Source organism: Syngnathoides biaculeatus, chromosome 6 (assembly GCF_019802595.1).
Source record: "Syngnathoides biaculeatus isolate LvHL_M chromosome 6, ASM1980259v1, whole genome shotgun sequence".
Lineage (NCBI taxonomy): Eukaryota > Metazoa > Chordata > Actinopteri > Syngnathiformes > Syngnathidae > Syngnathoides > Syngnathoides biaculeatus.
Genome location: NC_084645.1, coordinates 21,136,197 through 21,160,340, shown reverse-complemented (window position 1 = coordinate 21,160,340; position 24,144 = coordinate 21,136,197). Strand labels below are relative to the sequence as shown.

Genomic DNA, 24,144 nt, shown 5'->3' with positions numbered 1-24,144 from the left:
TAGCTATGTAGATTTATTTTATTTATTTTTTTTTTTTTTTTTGCTGCATGATTTTTTTTTTTTTTTTTTTTTTTTTTTTTTTAGCAAAACTTAAAATGGAGTGTCTCGACGGTTATTTCTTTGGTGTGTCATGAACTGAATGTATTTGTTGTAACCCCAAAATAGCGGTATTATCTTTCTCTGGGAGAAGAAAGTATAAGTTGTACACTATTTAAATCTGGATGAAAGGTGCTCATCTTGCTCTAATTTTACAGAACTCCGATTGGTACTCTTTACTGCTTACAAATTAATAAACTGAAGTCTCCACAATCGGGTCAATCTTCTTCTTCCAAGGGCTGTGAACTGAAAAATCGAAGGATTAGAGGGTAATACATCCATTCGTCTAGTTGAAGGTATGTAAAGCAATTATTATTTTTTACTGTCAGGCGGAGATGCAATATGCAACAATGGTCCCAAAATTAAGCGTGGTTCTTCGTCAACGGGGACGGCAAAATCCGGAAATGTATTTTTAGCGTGTGAAAGTTTCTGTTTATTTTCATATTTTCGCCGCTATACTGGCTGGCGACCGGCCACTCGTGAAAATAAATGCACGGAGGTCGGTCGTGTTTGCGTCTGTGGCGCGTGAGCGATCAGAACGGGTTGCAGTATTATTTCTTGTTCGCTTCTCCCGCTTTGTCACACTGTGTAAAAAGTAAGAACAGCGCAATTCAGGCAGTATTTTAGTATTTAGCGCCCCCACCTTAGAAATGGGATTGCCCACGGGCCATAGTTTGGACGCCCTTCCTCTAGAACCTGGCTACTGTCCTTTGTGCCAGTTCAGCGGAGCATGCAGTAGGTTTAAGTTCCACGTTCCAAAAATAGAATCGACTACCCAGCTCGAGCGACAGGATCTTCTTTATTTTTCGGCGTAAACAAGAAAGTTTGAACAACGCGACACTCGTCTTTCCTCACAGCTGTAGAGCAGGAGAAGTTTACGGTACTTTTTTTCTCCCCCCCCAGATTTTGTCCATCCGTCTTGCATCTGACATGAACTTTATATGGAATTGTTTTGGGAAGCTGTTGGAGTGGATAAGCTTGTGGATGAAATATGGTCTGGGTAGACTTTGCGGAATTTTTCCCAGAGCTGGTACGTGGACGACAGGTGTCACCCACCCCCCCAACCACCACCACCAGCCCCACCGTCTCGGTGCATTACGCCGAGGCAACTCCGACCGTTGGAAAAGCAACATGGCACTTCGCACATATGACCTGGGAGGCCAAGGCAGAAGTATGGTCACGGTCCAAACGAGCACGCACGCATTCCGCGTAAGTGCCACAGCATACAGCAAACGCCCTCGCGTTCATGGTGTGCCTCTTTGCTATTCAGTAGGCAATTTATAGGGGCCCCCAAATAATCTCAAAGAGGATTAAGAACGTTTTCTTTGATATAAGGTAACCATTTTAGTCTTAACTAACAAAAAAACACCTCAAATCTGTTCAACTGGTCCCCCTCTCTTCTCATGCAATGGACTATTCCATTTGACGGCTCTGGCCCTATCCCCCACAAATAGCCGATCATTATATCCCCAATGGCGGCACGATGGCGCAGCTGTAGAGGCCTCACAGATAAAAAAATCCCGGCCCCCCCACGTGCGGAGTTTGCATGTTCTCCCCGTGCCTGTGTGGTTTTCTCAGTGCACTCCAATTTCCTCCCACGTCCCAAAAAAATGCGTTAATTGGAGACTCTAAATTGCCCCTCGGTGTGATTGTGAGTGCGACTTGTCTCCGTGTGCCCTGCGATTGGCTGGCAAGCAGTTCAGCGTGTACCCCGCATCATGCCCGATGACAGCTGGCATAGGTTCCAGCACTCCCGTGACCCTCGTGAGGATAGGCACCTCAGAAAATGGATGGATGTAATCCCAATCAGTCTTTTTCAATGTTTAAGAATTTCACTCTCCGAGCAGGTAGACCTGGGAAGACTCTCTGAGTGCAGCGAGTACTTCAGAGCTTTGTCCCAGTCCGGGATGAGGGAGGTCGCAGAGAATCTGGTCCACCTGGATCACGTTTCCTCATCTGTCTTTCACCACCTGCTGGAGTTTTACTTCCATGATACGTTTGAGATCCCGCAGGGGGAGGAATTAGGCCCACATATACAGGTAGGTATACAATATCCATGCGTGTTCCCACATTGAATCGGATCAGTGGTGGGTATTCAGTCGCTGTGCGTTGTTCGTGGAGGTCAGCGGCTACCTCCTGGCCGAGGCCTTCCTCGCGCACTGTCTGTCCGTGCTGGAACGTGAGCTGAGGCCAGAGAGGTGTCTGTCCTACCTGAGTCTGGCTCGGGAGATTTGCTGTGTGGAGCTGAGGAGCGTCGTGTTCGCCTACCTGAGCAGGAACCTGCTGGAGCTGCCTCGCGTCGTCAGGTTTTGCCACGTCTGCTTATTCATTCAGAACCCGTCTTCTGGAGAAAGAGGAGCTTGTCGTTCTGCAGCATTCAAATCAGATTACGAGGGGGAAAGTTGTTAGTCAAACTCAGTGACAAAAAGGGGCTGATTTCCGAGACAAAATTTCCGTCATTGCAAGAAAAGTCTGAAAATAGACAAAGATTATAGTTTTAAGAAAATTCAGTCATTGCCTACTTTGACAAAAGTCATAACAACAACAATTGCCATTTTAAAAAAATTAAAATGACACGAGACCAAAGAAATTACCAATTAATTTTTTTTACAAGAATAGTCACATAATTACATGCTAATAAACTTAATTTTAAGAACATAAAATCATCAGGTGAGAAATTTTAGATTGAAAAAAAGTCATAAAATTCCTGAAGATGTAATAAAATTTACAATTCGGCCATTTGAATCTTAAAAGAGTCAAGTCATGAAGAGAGAAAATTTGCAGGTTGGAAATAAAATGTAGGCACTGAAAAGCCGTCTCAGTCTAACATTATTAAACGTTATGTGAGTGTTACCTTTCAATAAAAAATTCCCATGGAAAGTTTCCCCAACTTGTGTCCCCAAGAAAATCTATCCTAAAAGTTTTTCCCAAACCACCTGCCGATCCCTCAGGTGTCTGAGCGACGAGGAGAGGGAGGAGCTCATCCAGCTGAGGACCCGAGAGAAGCCTCGTCTCTGCGGCCTCCGGAAGGAGAACCTGACGTCCTGGCAGGACCCGGCGACGGAGCGCGCCCGCCACATCTTCGCCGAGCAAAGCGGAGCGTGGCTTCCCGTCGCCGAGTTCCCCTTCAGGGCCGACAAGTGGTGCTTCACGGCCGTGGTCTTGTACAACTACTTGTACATCGTAGGAGGCTACAGGACCCCCGTGAGGAGGAGGTGGGACTTCAAAATAGCCACCTTCAGGTATAATCCTTTGACTCGGGAGTGGACTGCTGTCGCGCCGCTTATTAAGGTAAGACAGAGTTCCTACTGTATAGCCATCTATACGTTAACGTCATAATAAATAACTAAATAAATGTACATGCACAACCGACTTCTGCATTTGGCAAAACTGGCATCAGTACTTCCTACCAGTTCGGCTGAATGGCGAAGGGGCTTGTTCCAAATATCTTCATACAAATTGTCACAATCCAATCTTTTAGGCTTCATTTCCAATGAATGCTTATCTATTTCTATTAGTAAATGATAAACACAGATATAACATTTGTTCAAAGACACCAGCCGTAAAGAAAAAAATATTTGAGAAAGTGCGGCTTCGTGCTCGTTAGCGTTCCAGGTTTGATCATGTGATGTTCTGCCTCTAACAGATTGCAGTAATGACGAGATTTTAGTGTGTTTTGGACATTTGTTCAAGAAGTGCACAGTTCTGAAACCAGAGAGCTTCAATAGACAATTTAATTGGCCATTTTTTGTGGTCCCCCCCCCGATTCACAGCACAGAAGGCACTTCGCCGCCGTAGCCTGCCAGGGCCGTATCTACGCAGTGGGCGGCTGGTACTTGGACTCTCTGGTCACCCCGGACTCCAGCACGGCCCTGTACACGGCCGTGGAGTGCTACGATCCGTGGGAGAACACGTGGAGGTCTGGACAGGAAATGGCTGATCTCACGACTTTTCCATAATAGCTCAGCCAATTTTGAAACGCTATGCTAAGGTTATGCTAGGTTATTCTATGCTTTGATGTAATACTGTAATTTCCGCCCTATAAATTTATTTCACACGCGTTGAACCGTGCGGTTTATGCAGTGACGCGGCTAATTTTGTATTTTTTCTAACGGCCTCAAGGGGGCACTCAAGCCGAAAAGGTCAGCGCGAGACCGGTGGAATATGTGTGCTGAGGAATTGACTTTTACCGGTCAGGCCCTGTTAGTGCTGCGCTAGCGTATTACAGCCGTGTCTCAATGATTTTTATAGGTATGTTTTTTTTTTTTTTTTTTTAACTGGCCTTGTTAGCACGACGCTAGCATTTGCGTTAGCGCGGCGTAAACATTAGCACGCCGCGGCTCGCGTTAAGCTCTCAGTGTTCCGTCTTTCTTTGTAAATATCTCGTGTTTTAATGTCGGACTTTCAGTTTTTACACAGCTGCAGCGTATGTATGTACCAAATAGTATCTCCTTTAAAAATGTACTGGGTGAGGCTTATAACCAGGTGCGCTGTGTAGGCTGGGAATTATGGTACATTATGCTACATGTAGCGCTGTAATGTTACTCTATGATGTGTTTATTGTTAAAAAAAAAAAAAAAAATTATGCTTATGTTTGGCAATGCTATGCAGAGTTATTTTATACAGTACAACAATATGCAAGGCTATGTTCTCCTTTGCTGATTAAAATGGGCTACGCTGGACTAGGATATTGTCGGCTACGTTACGTTACGCTATGCTATCGCGAGGCCGGGCTGAAGTACATTTTGAATTTTCTGCGACACGGTTGTGTTCGTGTACTTTGAGAACGTCTGTGTGCTTCAGGCTTGTCTCGCCGTTGCCCCTCAGCGACTTCCAGTTCACCGTGTCTCTGTCCCACGACGTGCCCCTGACGACAAGTCTGGGGCACTGTCTCTACGTCCTGGGCAACATCCAGAGGACTGGAGAGAAACTGCTGCTCCAGTATGACACCAGGCAAGGTACGAGGACCAGTATCGCAATTGAAAATGTAAAAAAAGGTGTCCAATTTGTTCCATATCCTTGATAGCCATCTTAGCAGTAGTTGTGCTACTAGTCAAGCTAAGCAGAATTTGGTCTCGAATAACATGCACCTAGTGCACAGTTGCCAAACAAGCAAACATGTACTGTAGTTGCACGGCTGCTAGTGTGGGAAAGTTGTCTTACTACTATTGAGGACAAAGAATGCACTAGAACATGGACCTTAAGATGGATATCAAGTGAGTAATCAAAAGGCTTTCCTTAAGTGCACTATGGATATCTGTGTGATAGCAGTACTACTAGCGCTACGTTACATGATGTCACTAGTACACTTTTCAATTCGTGCAGTTTTGCTTCACTAGCAGCATATAGTTGTCGTACTAGTATGCCAAAGTTGCCCTACTAGTGAGACAAAGTGTACTAGTACATGGTTTGCTCTGTTTAGGCACAAGTAGTTTGAGCTGCATACGCAATAAATGTTCTTCTCTTTCCGTACTAAAAATAGTAAACCACTGAAATTTTTTTTGGGGTGCACGGAAGACTTGTGGCGTGAGCTGCTTCCCACGCTCAGCCGAGCGGACGCCGACCTCCCGGCTCTTTACTTCCTGGGCGCCTCCGACGACTTGCTGGTGATTGGTGGGAACAACTGGCACAACGTGGTCACGTCGTTTTGCGTCGGCTCGCGGAGATGGGCAAAGGTAGCGAGTGACTCTCCACCGCTTTGCGTAAAGTCATGTCAACCTCAACCATTCAGTCATTGACAGCAACCGGAAATTACCGTAATTTCCGGAACGATAAACCATGACTTTTGTCACGCGCTTTCAACGCTGCGGTTTATGTAAGGATGCGGCTAATTTATGCATTTTTTTTTTCTTGTGGCTGCTCGGGGCGCTCGAGCAGAAAAGATAAGAGTGAGACAGGTGGAATATGTGTGTCGAGGAAGACGCAAGTTTCATGTAACTTCGCGCTTTGTGCATGAATAAAATTAGCATGAACAGACACTCATCACGGAAAATGCAAGAAGAAATGCATATCACGCGGCTTTCAAGTTAAAAGCAATCGAGCTGGTCGATAAAGAAGGAAACGGAGCTGCTTAATCGACGGTGAGACGCTGGAAAGGGAAGCGGGAAGAACTGGAGCAATGTTAAAAAAAAACAAAAAAAAAAGCTTTGTCAATCTCGCATGTTTCAATGTGGGTACACGCGACTTATAGATAGGTGCATCTTATGCTTGTAAGAAATGGTTTTTCCTTTAAAAATGTACTGGGTGTGGCTTATAGTCCAGAATTTGAAATTGGAAGCTGATGCCTGATCCCTGAAGAAAAATAATGAAAAAAAATGTTTCAAAAATCAATAGCTACAAATAATATATTTTTATTCGTCTGTCTATGCCACTTAATTTTTTTTTTTTTTTAAAACAGGTGTACCTTAACTTATGAGTGAGGTGACTTGTGATTCTTTTTTTTTTTTTTTTTTTTTTTTTTCAAGATACAACCCCTGACATGGCTAATTTTCTTTTTTTGTGAGTGCGTCTCGAGTCGTGATTTTTTTTTCTCCAAGTGATAGCAGCAAACTGCAGCAGTTTGGCAGCTAGTGTAGAATTTTTCAAAATAGAAATGCTTGCTTCAAACTGTTCCTCACCACTCCCCGCTGAAGTTTGACTGTCGCTAAAAGGTTCTCTAGCCTAATGCTAACACGTAATGGGAAATGCTGGCAAAACTACAATCAATGTTGCAGTCATTTTAAACCTTGGAACATCTTAGTGGTCCAACGATCAAATTAATTGAAAATTATTTTTAGTCATAATAATATTTTAGAGACCTTGTTCCACTGAAAATTGTCCAATTCCTCAGAATTTGACCCTCTGGACAGTAACTATTAATAATTACATTGATTGTAATAATCAGTAGAAACTGATAATGAAATAAAGCAGACCGATTATTTCTGTGTTACACAAAAACAAGAGCTCCACGAATATCTTTTTTTACAATTTGCATTTTGTCTTGTAATTTTGCGCAGGCGCGCACCGTGCAGAAATTGGCGTTGGCGGGACAGGGGGCGCTGTTGGGCGAGCAGTTGGCGATGCCCAGCGCGGAGCACGACAGCGTCCTGATGATGGATGTGCAAACTCTGGCGCTGAAGGTTCTGCCCCCTTTGCCCATCCCCGTCTGCTACGAGGCCATCTTTTACCTGCACTTTTGATATCACACGCCGCTCTCCGGATACAGCGGGTACACGCTTGCTGCGCTCGGAACAAAAATGCTGATGGTCGGCTAGCATTCATTTATCATCGTTGTTATTATTATCATATGTTATGCTACTATGTTCCTCGCATGAGGCCTCACTGTGTCTTGAGTGAATGAACTTCAGTTGAATGTTGGCTGCAATACTTTGCCTTTAGTACATGTACAGTCTACCAAATAAATATTTCGCCATCCAATTTCATACATCTGGCCTTTTGTTCTCAAAGCTTTCTATTGTCAGACCTTTCAAATATTTATTTTGAACATTTCTAATCACGTCAGTTTTCTTGTTGAATTACGATAACTTATTTGAAATGTCTTTTTCATCGTTTCCTTCATGGAATATCTATATTTTCTATTCCGGCAGTTGATACAGTTTCGCCCCATGTCATGCTGTTTTTTTTTTTATAATTAAACTTTTTTTTTTTTTTAAGTCCTGCCTTTTTTTAAAATTTATTGTCTAATAATGCTTACTTTCTTCCCCAATTTCTATTATTTCTAATAATGGCCCCTTTTTCCATATACTTTTATATTTCCTAATAATGCCCTTTTCAAATGTTTATTCCATATTTTTCAAATGCCCCTTTTTCTAAAATGCATTTGAATGTTTTCCGGATAATTCTGTTTCCCGAAACTTGTTTTTCAACGCTGTTGCCGTCTTCATTTAGTTGTAAATGCGTTTTATACGGCAAAATCTTTGAATTTTCATTTTTTATGCAACAATCTGTAACGGGTTACACCCAGCACTAGAATTAGTAGAACAACTAAAAATAGAATCAATTTCTATGATGGTGTACTATATTTTTTTTTTGTGTGTGTGAAATAAAACGGGCATTTCTGTCAAGGTGGTCTTCCCGCTGTGGCGCATGTCAGCATGTCCGGCAGCCCTTTGAGCGTCATAAAGGTTGCCGGACGCGGCGCGATGTCGTCTTTGTGGCTGTCGCGTGTTTTTCTTTTTGTCATCACAGTGCCGCTTCCCCCTGCCAAGCGACACGCGAGCCAAGTGCCATGCTGCGAGGTGGCGGCCGCACGAGAGGTGAGAGAAGGCTGCTTCTTCCTCTTCTTCTTGTTATTATTATTATTATCATAATCGTCTGCAGAAGTAACACTTTGCTTTTCCAGCTTTTTACAGCTTGAAATACTACATGAGGTCGCGTCCAACGTGTCCGGGTAAGTGAACGTCATTTCAATATTCATATTTACAATCACTTGCCAAAATCCCCAAATGTTTTATATCTTTAATAATCTTGTTTCCCCTAATATTTCTTTCCATTTTAAATAATCCCCATTTATTCTAGTATTTCTCTATTTTTAATGATACCTTATTAAAAGGATTTTATTTATTAACTAACAATCCCTTTTTCATGACATTCATTTGTACATTTTCCAATAATTCCCTTTTAAATAAACATTTACACCTGCCTGTATTTTTAATCTTTTTCTAGTTTCTATATTTTTAAGGATGACTTTTTGTCATTCTTATTTAGATTTTAAAACAATATTTTTTACATTTGTTTTACAATTATTGCTGTATTGTAAGTAAGATACATTTTGTAATATTGGTTTTTCTTTTTAGTGAGGCCTTTTTAAAAATATTTTTCTTAATGTACTTTATTATAATTCTGTAATATAGCCCTTTCCCTCATATTTCTTTCAATATTTTGTTATAATGCCCCTTTCTACATTTTCTATTTAGTCCTATTTTTGTCTTTTTAACTTTACACTTATCATACATATATCTGATCATAGCACCGGTATCGAGCAAAATTTCGCATTTTATGATGATCGACTTTAATGTTTGTCTCCTTCAATGAAATCTTGTTTTCCGATTTTTACGATCGCCGGGCTTTATCTTGTCAACTTAAATGAAATGGATCGGATACTCTCGTTACCGTGGCGATGACAACACGAGTGGATCGCGCTGACTCTGTTATAAGAAGAAAACGTGGACGTTGGTTGAAGTCTTGCTTGAGGAATTTTCCCGTACTTTTAATACGCGAGCGAGTAACCAAATGTTACGTAGCCTAGCAAGCTATTGCTAGCGCTAACTGCCATTCTATTGAACTGTGCTCCAAAGTTTTGGTGTGTGTGAAGTCATTCATTATTATTATTATTATTATTATTTAAAGCAACTAAATCACAGTAAGTTAGCACCCATTATTTCTGTAATGTTGTAATGTTGCTTTGACCAGAGCAGCAACTTCCAAACCATATGGAGCCATATTTTGCGACAGAAAAAAATGTCACGAAAGCCCCCACAAACCAAAATGTCACAAAAAGTGGACACATTAATTAATGTTAATTAATTTATAATTCCTGCTATCTAATTTATTCTGTGCCTCACTGGCGTAAATAGATGAAGATGCATTATTGTAACTATAAGTTTTTTTTTAGCACTAACAATAAGTACCCAAGCATGTACAGTAAATGAACAAATTGCGCCATCTGATTTTTTTTTTTTTTACTCAGTGATCTGTGATTGGCCCAAAAATATCCTGCTCGAGTAAAGCTGCTCTGTGATTGGCCCCAAAATATCCTGCTTGTGTGAAGCTGCTCTGTGATTGGCCCAAAAATATCCCGCTCGAGCAAAGCTGCTCTGTGATTGGCCCAAAAATATCCTTCTTTTTGTAAAGCATTTTTTTTTTAACGGTAACCTTATTGTCTTTTTAATTTTATCATTATCCTCTTAATACCCATCTGTTCATTTTCCAACCCACTTATCCTCACAAGGGACACGGAGTGCTGGAGCCAATCGTAGGGCACATGAACTCAAAATCACACCTAGGGGCAATTTAGAGCGTCCAATGAATGTTGCATGTTTTTGGGATGTGGGTGGAAACCCAGGCAGGGACGGGGAGAGCATGAAACTTGAATTTGAACCCCGGACCTCAGAACTGTGAGGCCAAACGCTCTAGACCTCCTCCACCATGCCGCCCCTTTGACTATTTATCTCTGTATTTTGTTATTATGCCCACGTCTCAATATTTCTTCACAGTCTTTCTTTTGTAAACGTCAGCTGACCCGATCGCGTCTGTTTCAGCTTTGCGTGAGGTGAGCGGCGCCTCTGACGTCGGTCGGTGTCCTGTTACGCGACACGGAGGCCAAAGAAAAGAGAGAGCGACGCTGAGCCCAAGGGAGGGAGGGCGGCTGGGAGTTGCCACCTGAGGGCTTGGAAGCGCTTGAAGGGCGCGCAGAGGGAGGACGACTTCGTTGCAAAAAAAGTCACCACTGCATTTCTCCTTCACAGTCAAGCCAAGGTAAATGGAAACTCCTCTTTTTGTTGTTGTTGTCGTCGTCGTCGTCGTCAGCTCAGGATTACTAACGGAGAGTCGCGTGATGACGTTTATTGCCGTTGCCACGCTGGTGTTTCTGAGGCCTCCAGGCGGAAGCGTTTGGGCTATATCTGGCCGTTGAACTTTCACCCACTTTGGGTGAGTGACTCTGCGGTGGCGCGACGTGGAAAAAGTGATTTCACGCCGTCCCGCATGCTCTCCCGTAGACGTCAATATTATTGTCGGGCCACGTGTCGGTGTCGAAGAAGACTAAATCTGTGTCCAAGTTGGTGAGAGTGCACGTGGGGTCGTGTTAGGGAGATGCGCGCAGGGTGAAGCGCGCAACCAAACGAACGCCTTCTGTCCGTGATGAAGAATAACGGAATCAAATACATTTTCATGCGTGTTGACTCACCAGACACTTCATTAGGTACTCTCGCAAACACTAATGCCTAAAAAAAAACCCTGTTTTACAAAGTATTTCATATGTTCAGATTTTTTTGTTCAGAAAAGAAAAAAATTGACAAACACTTGAACCATATACAGTGCAACCTCTGTTCTCGACCACAATCCGTTCCAGAAGGCTGTCCGAAAAGTGATTTGTTCGAAAACCAAATCGATATTTCCCATTACAATGAATGGAAAAAGAAATAATCCGTTGTTTTTTTTTTTTAAAGGATTTTTTAACCTTTTCCTGATAATAAACTGCATAGTAGAAATAAATGTATACTTAATATAATGAAATACTTAAATAAATAAATAAATTATTTTTTTTTCTTAAAATGCATACTTCAGTAGTAGAGTAGGCCAGGCTGGGAGTGCATTGCCGTATCTGTAGCGACTCGGCCACCAGCCTTGTAAACTTTTTTTTTCTTTTTTCACAAAAGTGCAGAATAACATTAAACAAGCAACGATGAAGGGAAAAAAAGCAAAAAAAAAAAAAAGTAACCAAAAGTAACCTACAAAAACATGAACTCGTAACTCGAGTTAACAAAATCTTTGAAACAAAGCAAAAATGCACTGTACTCTAAATTGGGATCAGTTTATATTAACACATTAACTTATTAAAACATATTAACTTACATTAACATCATACACTCTCAATCTATAGTAATCGAATAGTATTTTAGTCCAACCGTGGCCTTTATTTATTCTCTAGTAACGTTCAGTTGCACGTCCGACAGTGATCGAGCGCAATGGCCGAGGCCCATCAGGCGGTGGGCTTCCGGTTCAGCGTCCATCCGGACGGCGTTGACCTCAAACTGAGCCAGGAGGCCATCACCAACATTTACCAGGCGGGACTGACGGCGTGGAAAAAGAGGGCCGTACAATTCAAGGTGACTTCAGCCTTCTTTGTTTTTTTTTTTTGCGATTTAAAGAAAATAAAGATGAGAAGGACCTGACAGTAGAATTATTCTGGGCGTTCTTATCGGGCAGAATGGCGTCTTGGCCGGCGTGTACCCGGCCAGCCCGTCCAGCTGGCTGATCGTGGTGATCGTGACGATGAGCGGCTTGTACACGGGCGTGGACCTCTCGCTCGGGGTCGTGCCCGCCATCCGGGAAATCTTGCCGCTCAGGTCGGAACGTGTTCCTGATGCTGCGCTACACATCTGCATTTCATAAAAACACCATCCACAACAAATTGCGGGTCATTTTTTTACAAACAAACAAAAAAAATCTATATTTTATCGTCATACTCCTGCTGCTGCTACTAAAATATTTTCAAGATTTAGTTCTAGAAAAAAAATAAAATATGCAATGTTATTCTGTTTTAAAAATGTCTACGTAAGACTGAATAATTTCACTGAAAGATTAAAAATAATTTTTACAATTGTTTTACAATGTAATAATGGTATGAGCTCGGCACGTATGGCATCTGTTACTACTACTAATGATAACAAAAATAATTACAATATAACCCGCAACACTCGTCAGGATAAGCGGTAAAGAAATGGATGGATGGATATTCTGAAAAGAAAAACATGCAATGTTCTATGACAATGAATACATTTGAAGAATGAACTTTCAAAAATATTCACTTTTAAATTGATGACATTGATACAAATATAGTAATGATGACATATTTGGTGTATATATGTATTCTTTGTAGTTATGTATTTTTGTACTACTGGAAAAACATGTATTGCGACGATTTTATTCATGCAATACAGCCACTACATTAAATTATGAACAACAGTACATATTATTATCTATATCATAATGTGAATTTGAAGTCTGCATTGCATTTTGCACGACCGTCGCGTCTTTTGTCCGTAGGAGCTCGCTGTCGGCGCAGACGCGCGCGGTGCTGAGCGCGCTGATTTCGGCCAGCGCGCTCTGGCTCTTCCTCATCTACCTGCTGAGGTACACGCTCAAAGCGCTGCTGTCCTACCACGGCTGGATCTTCGAATCCCACGGGAAGATGAGCGCCTCCACCAAAGTCTGGCTGGTACGTAGCGTCGTTCTTTCTCAGCCCGTCAAAAAGACGATCGTTCTTTTTGTCGCCTGTTGCTAAAGACTCTTGTTGCGCTCCCAGAACCTGGTGAAGATGTTTTCAGGGCGCCGACCGCTTCTTTACAGCTTCCAGGCGTCCTTACCCAGGCTGCCCGTGCCCAGGGTGGAAGACACCATCCGCAGGGTGCGTATTACGGTCATTTTCACGTCATTCCGTCGATAACGCACGTGTGAAAATCAATTTAGGATTACGATATTCCGGACTATAAGGTGCACCGCATTATAAGGCCCACCTTCAATGAATGGCCTATTTTAAAACTTTTTTCATGTGTCCAGCGCATCGCATTATAAGGCGCATAGAATGGATATTCTACAGTAGAGGCTGGGGTTATGTTATGCATCCATTAGATGGCGCTGTGCTAAAGAGAATCGCAACAAAACAGTCAGACAGGTCAGTCAATCTCTAATAATAGAGTACAAACCAACGTTCTGACAACTCCGTTCACTCCCAAAATGAATAAACAGCCCTTTTATTATTTTCACAGAGGTAAAGCAATCGACGTAGTATTGTAGTAGTAGTCGTATAGGAGCCGTTTTGAAGTATTGACACAAACACACACATGGAAATGAAATGGCATGTTTGGCGCAGTCATATATCCCAGCATGCACCGCGCACAACTTCTTCTACAGGGGAAAATGGGAGTCGGCGGCTGCTGACCGTAGTTGCGAGACCTGTTTCGGCTCAATATTGATCCATATATAAGGCGGGGGGGGGGGGGGGGAATCTTCTACCACACTCTAAATTGTCCCTAGGTGTGATTGGGAGTGCGGCTGTTTGTCTCGATGTGCCCTGCAATTGGCTGGCAACCAGTTCAGGGTGTACCCGAAGCCTCCTGCCTGCTCCAGCACTCCCCGCGACCCTCGTGAGGATAAGCGGCAGAGAAAGTTGATAGATGGATCTTCTACCAATAGTCTTCCTCTGTTACTGAAGCTGTCTTTACCTCATCAGTTGTTGCGTTAGACCACGGGGATCTTTTTACATGCACACAATAGGTAAACATTGATATTATTCGGGCGGTATGAATGAATATTTGGGAATTTGTGGGCGTCCCAACTACCTTTTAAGTGTTGCAATTCGAATTGTTTGTGTATCGTCGTATCCGCAGAGTTCAGAGGGCAAAAAACCTCAGCTGTGCAACAAGGGCGATTTTTATGACGTTCTTCATGGTTATGAAAAGAAGTGCTTTTCAATATTTACATTGTCAATAAAGATTGTTTTTGCTATAAATTGTAATGGTACTCTAAAATGTGAAATCACCGCTAACTTTTGGAACATAGGACTTTTACAGATATTTACCCGTGCAACACCCAGCCAACATGAAACTTTTTTTCAAGTTTTATTGATTGAATTACAAGAAAATTGCAACTTTTGGGTCATAAATGTTCAAAAGGAAACAATTTCTAGTTGTATCATGAGGCTGCTTGTCTGAAAACATTGCAATTGTGTATCTTTTTTTTTTTTTTTTTTTACGTTTGCAATACAAGTACTCCCGGAAGCCGTCTCTGCCCAGTCAAGTAATGCTCCTTTTATATATTTTTAAATGTATTTTGTTTTTTGCGTGTGCAGTACCTGGAGTCGGTCCGTCCTCTGCTCGACGATGACCGATACGAGCAAATGGAAATCTTAGCCAACGACTTCCGAGAGTCAGAAGCCACCCAGCTGCAGAGATACTTGATCCTCAAGTCCTGGTGGGCCAACAATTACGTGAGTACCTCACAACATGTCCACGCGCATCACGCGACGTACACGTGTACACGGGTGCATGTTTCGATTGCGTTTTGAAGGTACGTTTTGTCGTGTAGGTGAGTGATTGGTGGGAGGAGTACATTTACCTGAGAGGCAGGGGCCCAATTATGGTCAACAGTAACTTCTACATTATGGTATGTGGGGGGGGAGGGGGCAAAACACACTTCCCGACTTTGAGCTTTTCCTATATTTCTGCACGTCTCATAATATTGCCCTGTACGTTGCGCGCAGGACCTGCTGTACGTGACGCCGACACACCGCCAGGCAGCGCGGGCGGGCAACGTGGTGCACGCCATGCTGCAGTACAGGCGCAAACTGGAACGTGGCGAACACGCGCCGGTAACGGGCCGCACGTACGACTGGATGCGCTTTCCAAAACTTCTTTTATTTTTTTTTTTTTAGGCAACGGCATTCTCCATTTTCTTTGATCTAAAGTAATTTAAGTCTTTTTTTTTTGGGGGGGGGGGGTGTCACTGGCCAGCTGAGGGCTTTGGGGACAGTTCCCATGTGCTCTACTCAGATGGAGAGGATGTTCAACACCACCCGCATCCCCGGCATCGAAACAGGTACAGTCATCCCATCCATCGAGCCGCTTATCCTCACGTCCGTGAAGTTGACTTTCCTCCTTCATACGGGTGAATTTCCTTTTCGGGGCCGTTTTACCTGTTCCCTTTTGAGAACTCCTTCATTTGTGAGGTTGAATTTTCTCATATGGGAGGTATTAATATTTCTTATATTTCCTTTTCAATATGGGCGCATTTCCTCATCGATATGAAAGAATTTCTTTGACGTCACAGAAGAATATTTTTGGGTTGTTTTTTGTCTGTACGCTGAGTAATTCCTGTAAAAGTCCAGATCCGGTGTGATGGTCTGAGCGCTCCCCCGTGCTGAAAAGTCTCTTTGTGATAAATGCGCATGCGGTACTAACAGGGGAACTCTGGGTACGTAGCAGACGCTGACTTGGAACTCATCCGGTCTCATAGTTCCCCTTTTTCCCACATAGAGGGACCTTACATACGTTATAAAGCTAACCTTAAAACAAAACTTGATTTAAAAAAAAAAAAAAAAAGATACGTTCACTGTGTTCGGCTTTTTGAGACGTCCATAGCGAACATGAACGCTTGGCGACAAGTTGTCGAATGGCACACGTTAAAGCATGGGAGGAGACGTTTCAGACTGGCTGGAAGTTTACAAAATATATGCACAATCTATTAAATTTTAAGGAGTTTGTCGCATATTTGAAATATCATGGCACAATTTGTTTGGGTTTGCAGATGTGGTGCAGCACCTGAGTGACAGGAAACACGTGGTGGTGTACCACAAGGGTCGCTTCTTCCGGGTGTGGCTGTACACGGGCGGACGCCACCTCTTCCCCAGCGAACTGGAGACCCAGTTCGGCAGGATCCTCGAGGACACGTCGGCGCCGCAGCCCGGCGAGCTCAAATTGGCGGCGCTGACCGCGGGAAACCGGTAAACACATCGCTCGCCTCAACTATTCGGGTGAGGTGCCAGTTGCGCGATTCCGACGGCGTATTCGCCCCCGCAATTAGAGTTCCGTGGGCTCAGGCTCGGATGAAATACTTCAGCCAAGGAGTCAACAAAGCGTCGCTGGACGCGGTGGAGTCGGCCGCCTTCTTCCTGGCGCTGGACGACGAGCCTCAGGGTTACGACGCGACCAGGGGCGACTCCCTGGACCGCTACGCGAAGTCGCTGCTGCACGGGAAGTGCTACGACAGGTAAAAGCCGCCACGCTTGAGAAAGAAGAACTCTGCTCGGAACCAGACAGAACAAAAAAAAAAAAAAAAAAAGGGGGAAATCTCAAAGGATGAGTCAGCAAATACAGTATCAATCTTTCTGTTCTTACAGGTGGTTTGACAAATCTTTCACCCTCGTATCCTTCCCAAATGGCAAAATGGGAATAAACGCTGAGCATTCCTGGGCCGATGCCCCCATCGTGGGACACATGTGGGAGGTAATTTGCCCTTTCGCCGCCCGTAATCATTACTTTGATTCCCTCGATGAGTACGAGAGGTGTGCGTAGTACGTCCTTGCCACCGACTGCTTCCATCTGGGCTACACGGAAGAGGGCCACTGCAAAGGCGATGTCAACAAGGGCCTCCCTCATCCTTCACGACTCCACTGGGAAATTCCCAAGGAGGTACAACCTACTAGTGCTCTTTCAAGTTTGCAAATGGAATAGCCCATTGTGTGAGAAGAAGAGAGTGTTTTGAATGTGGGAATTACCATTCGTTGATTCATTTTCTAAGCCGCTTATCCTCACGAGGATCACTGGAGTGCTGGAGTCTATCCCAGCTGTCTTTGGGCAGGAGGCCGGGTAAAACCCTCAAATGGGTTCCAGGCAATCGCAGAGAACAGTCGCACTCACAATTACATCAATAGGGGCAATTTAGAGTCTCCGATACGGGGGACTTGGGAGGAAACTTCAGTTCCCGGGGGGAAAAAAAAGAGAATTACATATTGCGTGTTGAAAGCAACTACCGTAATTCCCGGCCTACAGAGCCCACCTGGTTATAAGCCTCACCCAGTGCATTTGTAAAGGAAATACCATTTGGTACATACATACGCCGCAGCCGCCTAAAAGCCGCAAGTGCCCACATTGAAACCTTGAGATATTTACAAAGAAAGACGGTGCACAGAGAGTTTAACGCTAGCGCCAACGCTAGTGCTGTGCTAACTGGGACGGTTAAAAAAAAAAATAATAATTTAAAAACATACCGGTAAAAGTCACTTCCTCGGCACATATATTCCACCGGTCTCACGCTTACTTTTTCCGCTCCAGTGCCCCCTTTTGGCCCTTCGAAAAAAAAATGCACAAATTAGCCGCTTCAACGCGTAAACCGCAGGGTTGACAGCGTGTGCGAAAAAAAAGTCACGGTTTATAGGCTGGAAATTTTTTTAAAAAAAATCTGCTAGCTTAATGTCAAGGCTAGCAAATAGCATGCGTAGCAAACGGTGGGGAAAGTCTGCCAGCTTGATGCTAGCATACAACAGGAAATTCCATTGTCCAGCTAATGAAAATTAGCCTGTGTTTTTTTTTTTCTGGTAATTAAAACTGCGGGTTTGATACAAGGAACAGCAACACACAGAAACGGCAAACGGTTGACTTTGGTATGATGGGGGAAGTCCCCTAGCTCGATGCGAAGGTATAATGTGAAATGCCATAGACTAGCTAACGGAAAGACAATCCTGGACTGTAATACGTCTCGATGTCTGTGTTCTTTTTTTTTGTTTGTTTGTTTGTTTGTTTTTTGTCCAGTGCCAAAAAGCGATCGAGCTATCCTACCTGTCCGCGTTAAAGATCGCGGACGACGTGGACTTCCACGGCCACCTGTTTCGCGCCTTCGGCAAAGGCCTGATCAAAAAGTGCAGGACCAGCCCGGATGCGTTCATCCAGCTGGCTCTGCAGCTGGCCCAGTTCAGGGTGCGCCCGCATTTTTTTTTGCCATTCTTTATTTCATCCGTTTCCACCGCACCTCCCCACCAATTTGTCAGCATTTTGATTCGTCTGAAAAATTGTTTTCCACATTCGCTAAAAATTTCCCTACAAATCAGACAGAGAATTACACACACACACACACACACACAAATTTGACGTGAATGAGACGTTTGACATTTCTGTTTTGTTCATTCAGAACAACGAGCGAATTATTATCCTCACGCCCCCAAATTGCGCACTTTTCCACAACGGAATTCTACACACTTAACTCTGTTTCCCACTTTCCAGAAATCTTTGGCTTTTCCCCCACACTAAAATTCCTCACTAGAGTTCCCGAATTTAACAGCCATCCTCCCCCGTTTTTCAGACCGACGTGGATCGTTCCAACTTTGAAGCCTCACAAAATGCATTTCAACTCTGCAGCGTTTTCGGTCTTTGGTGATTATTTGAATTCTGTCCGGCAGGACCAGCGAGAGTTCTGCCTGACGTACGAGTCGTCCATGACGCGGATGTTCAGGGACGGCCGCACGGAGACGGTGCGTTCGTGCACCTCCGAGGCCGTCGCCTTCGTCAGATCCATGGAAGACCGGCAAGCCACGGTGAGAACGGCGACTCGTGTACCGAGAAATTCGCGTCATGCCCGTCCGTCCCATTTACGCGCGCTTTCGCTATCATTTTTCAAACTCATTTTTGTCGCGGGCCACATTAGTTCCAGTTTCCCTCAGAATGGCCGTTATGACTGCGAAACCCTAAAAATCTTTCATCACCTCATCATAATGCACACGAAATTTATGAACTAGTTTTGGAATCAGAAATCAGCGCTAATAGGTTTGTTTAGCCATTGTTCATGTTTGGTACCTCACAAATGAATAGAATATCTCAACATTATCATTTATGATATATGACAATTTGAAATTTTGGTTCAGATTTTCACGAGAATCACGGAACCTGACAGGTGATTTGCCGTCGCGGCCCACGTATAATCGTGTGGCGGGCCGGATCTGGCCCCCGGGCCTTGAGTTTGACACCTGCGGATTAGGGTATGTCAGCGTTTTGGTGGGTCGCAAGCTTAGTACTTTTTCTACTTATTGTAGTCTATTTTTATACAAAATACTACATTGTTTGTCCGACCAAAAGAGGACTTTGAGTCATATTCAAGGAAAAAATAATTTTTTTTTTGTATTTATTGATGATTCTATTCAATTAATTTCAATGAATTTGCCATTTGGCTGAAATTGTATTTTATAAAAAAATAAACATTTAGACATCAAATGTTTTCTACGAGTTTTTTTTTTTTTTTTTTTTTTTTGTGCCACTAAATTGTCACGAGTCGACTCTCAAATGTCCGAAATCGACACCAAATTACCTTGAGTTCAAAGTACTGCTATACTTTGTGTGTATGTAAATATTTTGAGTGCATCAATGTGGAGAAAAGAATCACAAAACTTTGATTTTTGCACAGAATCCTTCTAAACCAGGGGTCTCAAAATGGCAGCCCGGGGGCCATTTGCGGCCCGTGAGGTAATATTTCCTGGCCCCCACCTTAACATAAAAGTTTAATGTTAGTGCGGCCCTCGAGTTGTACTGTATATTTTTACACTTTTACAGTGTTGTGTGCGGCACTGATGAGCCTACCGATCAGGGTGTATTTGGCTCTCAGGGCGCGTGACATCGACCGGGCTTGATACAAGCGGAGAAACATTTTTCATTGAGTGAAATTTACAGCAACGATGCCATGGAGGGTTTTATTCATAGTTTTGCACACAACTTTGTTGACACCGAGGTCCTTTCTGATCTTATTTTAGTGTTTAAAAATTAAGAGATACAGTTGGGAAGATTGGATTTTTTTAATTTTTTTTTTTTTTTTTTTTTAATTTGTAATGGCACCTGCGGTCCAGTATTGCTGTATTTTTGTGACCTCCATTCGTAGCATAAACATTTCAATTGACCACCCTCGTGCAAAAATATGTATCTGTTACCAAAGTAATGACTTAGAATTAGAAAACAAACAAAAAAAATAGTGGGGTTATATTTTGAACGACATTGATGTGCTCCCACCGCTTTGTATTTGCAAGCTTTTTTCTGTTTTCCGCCCTCTCTGCGTCCGTCACAGAACACGCAGAGGCTGGCGCTGTTTCGCAAAGCGGCCGACAAGCATCAGAACATGTACCGTCTGGCCATGACGGGTGCCGGCATCGACCGACACCTCTTCTGCCTCTACATCGTGTCCAAGTACCTGGGCGTGGACTCGCCGTTCCTAAAGCAGGCGAGCACGAACGCACGCGCACGGGCGCGGACGTGCCGGCGCGACGCTAACGTGGCTAACGGTTCCGCGGTTCCTCGCTCGCAGGTTCTGTCCGAGCCGTGGAAGTTGTCCACCAGTCAGACTCCGCAGCAGCAGCTCAACTTGGTGGACGTCAATAAGTTCCCCGAATACGTCGGGGCCGGAGGGGGATTCGGCCCCGTGAGTCCCGACGCCGCCGGACGTTTGGCGCATGTAGAACCGGAAGAAAGCCGCGTTGGCAAAATGCAAACGGGCCGAGTCCGAATTGCGTTTTAAGACTCCCGATACGTGTCCCAAAAAAAAAGCAAAACACTAAAAATACAGTGCAGGGAAAACAAAATAAATAGCATGGCCTAAACGAACAAGTCACACCACATTTAATGTCATTTCATAATGATTCGCTCCTGATGTATTTTACATAAATAGATGTGAAAATTAAATTTTTTCAATATTCTAAAACAAAGCAATTTGTGCATAACAACTCAGTTGACATAATTTTATACTTTAAACTAAATCAAGAAGTTCTGCTTTCTGGCACCAAAATTGAATTTCAAGTGCAATTTTTCCGTGTATTTTACATAAATTCAAATATTAAACAGACCTAATTTTTATATATTTAAAACAATATTTTGTGCATGACTGTTTATTTGATGTAATGTACTATAAATAAAACTGGTATTTTTCAAGCACCAAAATGCATGACACAAAATGTCAAGTGTTGTTAAACCCAAGGCACAAGTTGACCAAAAATGGATACTAATAGATTCCTACCAAATAAAATAAATTCATAAATACGTATCAATATAAAAAATAATTCAGTGTACAGTTTTATACATAGGAAAAAAAAAACTAAATCAAGAACTTCTCCTTTCAGGCACCCAAATCGAATTTCAAGTGGAATTTTTCCGTGTATTGTACATAAATTCAAATGTTAAACAGACGTAATTCGTACATTTTAAAACAATTATTTTGTGCATGAGTGTTTATTGAATACAATGTACTATAAATAAAAGTAATATTTTTGAAGCACCGAAAAGCATGACATAAAATGTCAAGTGTTGTTAAACCCAAGGCACAAATTGACCAAAAATGGATACTAATAGATTCTTACCAAATAAAATTAATTCATAAATACGTATCAATATAAAAAATAATTCAGTGTACAGTTTTATACATAGGAAAAAAAAAACTAAATCAAGAACTTCTCCTTTCAGGCACCCAAATCGATTCAACAATTTCAAGTACTTTTCTGTGTATTGTACATAAATTCAGACGTAATTTGTATATTTTAAAACAATAATTATTTTGTGCCTGTTTATTGAATATAATGTACTATAAATAAATAAATAAATAAATCAAGAACTTCTCCTTTCTGGCACCATTATAGATTTTAACAATTTCAAGTACTTTTCTCTGTATTGTGTATAAATTCAAATATTTAACACCTAATTTGTGTATTTTAAAACAATATTTTGTGCATGACTGTTTATTGGATATAATGTACGATAAATAAAATAATTCTTAAGCACCAAAATGCATGACATAAAATATCAAGTGTTGTTAAACCCAAGGCAACCAAAAATGGATACTAAAATACATTCATAAATATGTATCAATATTAAAAAAGTGTACAGTATATTTTAATATTAATACAAACATTTATTTTCCTTCCCTGCACCCAATTCAACAAAACGAAAATAAATTGGAATTGTTTTTAAAATGGACTTAAATGCCTGTCAAAAAGTCGCATGGTATTAAAATAAATCCCATATTGTTTAGTGATTAAAAAAAAAAGATGTATATCTTAAGATAGATGTAAAACCAAAAAAAAAAAAAAAAATCAAATAACATATGCAGCTGTGGTACCCGAAGACTTTGCGTATTGTTTAAAAAAAAAAAAAAAAAAAAACGACTTTTTATTATTTTTGCTTACCGGTTTCGCAGGTGGCAGACGACGGTTACGGCGTCTCTTACATCATCGTCGGGGAAAACCTCATCACATTCCACATCTCCTGCAAGTTCTCCAGCCCGGACACGGTAAACATTTTTTTTTAATATATATATATATTTTTTTTTTATACAGCAAGTATCACCTAAAACTACGTAGATATATTTCTCCCTCAATGTACATCATGACCAACAAGATACAGTGGCATAGAAGGCCCAAGTGTTCATAAAAATGAAAAAAAAATTACCCTACAAGTTTATTCTTAAATATATATATTTAAAGTTATGATACTACTACTGTTTGCACGGTGGATCAGCTGGCCTCACAGTTCTGAGGTCCCGGGTTCAATCCCGGTCCTCCCCGTGCTTGCGTGGGTTTTCTCCGGGTTCTCCGGTTTCCTCCCACATCCCCAAAACATGCAACATTAATTGGACGCTCTAAATTGCCCCTAGGTGTGATTGTGAGCGCGACTGTTTGTCTCTATGTGGCCTGTGTAGCCCGCCTCCTGCCCGTTGACAGCTGGGATAGGCTCCAGCACTCTCCGCGAGCCTCGTGAGGATAAGCGGCTAAGAAAACGGATGGCTAAGCAATTGTAGCTTTAAATAATGAGAAAGCAACCGGAGCCCAATCCAGGGGGTTGTGACACATTTGGTGCCGACGTCAGCCCGCCCGTGGCGTTTCGGCTTCCCCCGTCGCCGCTTAACTTCCCCGTTTTCGGCACCAGGACTCCTCCAGATTCGGCCAGCACATCGACAAGGCCATGATGGACATCCAAACGCTTTTCCAGGCCGCGGACGACAGGAGGACGACGGCGGGCTCGCCGACGCCGCTCAACAACGGCAAGAAGCACATGTAGCACGCCGGCGTGTGTGTAAGGTGTTTTGCACGCGTACGATGATGTCATCATTCCACGCGGTGACCCTGTAAGTTATTGCTCTGTGTATTGTGCTTCTGTCAAATAGGAACCTTGTAAATAAATCACCCACTCGTGTTTGATCCCGCCTCAAATACAGCCAAAATATTAGCAACAGCTCTCAGTATTACGCGGTACAGACGCACATCAAACTAGCCTTGCATCCATTTTGAATGGGGGCAGCTGAGCTGAAGTCTAACCCAATTAAAACGCAGCGTCAGTGTCCCCCCCCCCCCTCAACAAATGTCATGTTTTTTTTCACATTTGTAAATTTTTTAGCACATAATTTGACATTAGATACCTAGCACAGTATCTGCTGTTATCACTCATAAATGAAAAAAATAAGACCAAAATGTATCCGTCTATCATAAAAAGAACAGGCATATCTCATTTAGACAATGAAAAGTACTTTAAACTTCAAGCTGAGGGTGAAATTGAAAAATGAATTCAATATGTAGCCTGTAAAATATTCTAAAATGTAAAAAAAAAAAAAAAAGGATTTGTATAGGTCACTGATCGACAATGTAAGCAACCTGTATAAATCCTTTGCTACATGTTTAATCATCAGAATTATATTTGTAATGTATCTGAAAGCAGAGAGGAAAGGAATATTTCTTTTAATAAAAAAAAAAATTCTTACATTTATAGATCAGCATGTAGCAAAAGAAAGTTCTGTGCTTTTCACATAGAAGTG

General features: G+C 42.4%; 2 protein-coding genes across 6 annotated transcripts; both read left to right on the top strand.

Moving 5' to 3' along the window:
- Nucleotides 1–199: 199 nt before the first annotated feature.
- LOC133502732 (kelch-like protein 42) lies at nt 200–8,242 on the top strand. Of its 2 annotated transcripts, XM_061823870.1 has the most exons (9): nt 200–1,305; nt 1,944–2,135; nt 2,218–2,402; nt 3,048–3,387; nt 3,870–4,015; nt 4,900–5,054; nt 5,614–5,771; nt 7,092–7,303; nt 8,161–8,242. In XM_061823870.1, the coding sequence occupies exons 1-8, from the start codon at nt 1,027–1,029 to the stop codon at nt 7,272–7,274; spliced, it is 1,638 nt and encodes a 545-aa protein (XP_061679854.1). In that variant the 5' UTR covers nt 200–1,026; the 3' UTR covers nt 7,275–7,303; nt 8,161–8,242. The 2 variants fall into 2 exon arrangements, with proteins under 2 accessions (XP_061679854.1, XP_061679853.1); XM_061823869.1 differs by lacking the exon at nt 8,161–8,242 and having other exon boundaries at nt 7,092–7,673.
- Nucleotides 8,243–8,278: 36 nt separating this feature from the next.
- On the top strand, nt 8,279–23,533 carry cpt1b (carnitine palmitoyltransferase 1B (muscle)). 4 transcript variants are annotated; one of them, XM_061823867.1, is made up of 21 exons: nt 8,279–8,351; nt 8,438–8,485; nt 10,356–10,572; nt 11,772–11,924; nt 12,025–12,164; nt 12,865–13,036; nt 13,124–13,225; nt 14,669–14,806; nt 14,905–14,982; nt 15,080–15,187; nt 15,330–15,414; nt 16,123–16,318; nt 16,399–16,584; nt 16,715–16,820; nt 16,890–17,006; nt 18,126–18,290; nt 18,770–18,904; nt 20,419–20,571; nt 20,656–20,769; nt 22,534–22,626; nt 23,325–23,533. In XM_061823867.1, exons 4-21 carry the CDS (start codon nt 11,784–11,786, stop codon nt 23,391–23,393), a joined length of 2,298 nt encoding a protein of 765 aa, XP_061679851.1. In that variant the 5' UTR covers nt 8,279–8,351; nt 8,438–8,485; nt 10,356–10,572; nt 11,772–11,783; the 3' UTR covers nt 23,394–23,533. The 4 variants fall into 4 exon arrangements, 3 of the variants coding, with proteins under 3 accessions (XP_061679851.1, XP_061679849.1, XP_061679850.1); XM_061823865.1 differs by having other exon boundaries at nt 23,262–23,533; XM_061823866.1 differs by having other exon boundaries at nt 11,747–11,924; nt 23,262–23,533.
- The last annotated feature ends 611 nt before the right edge of the window (nt 23,534–24,144 follow it).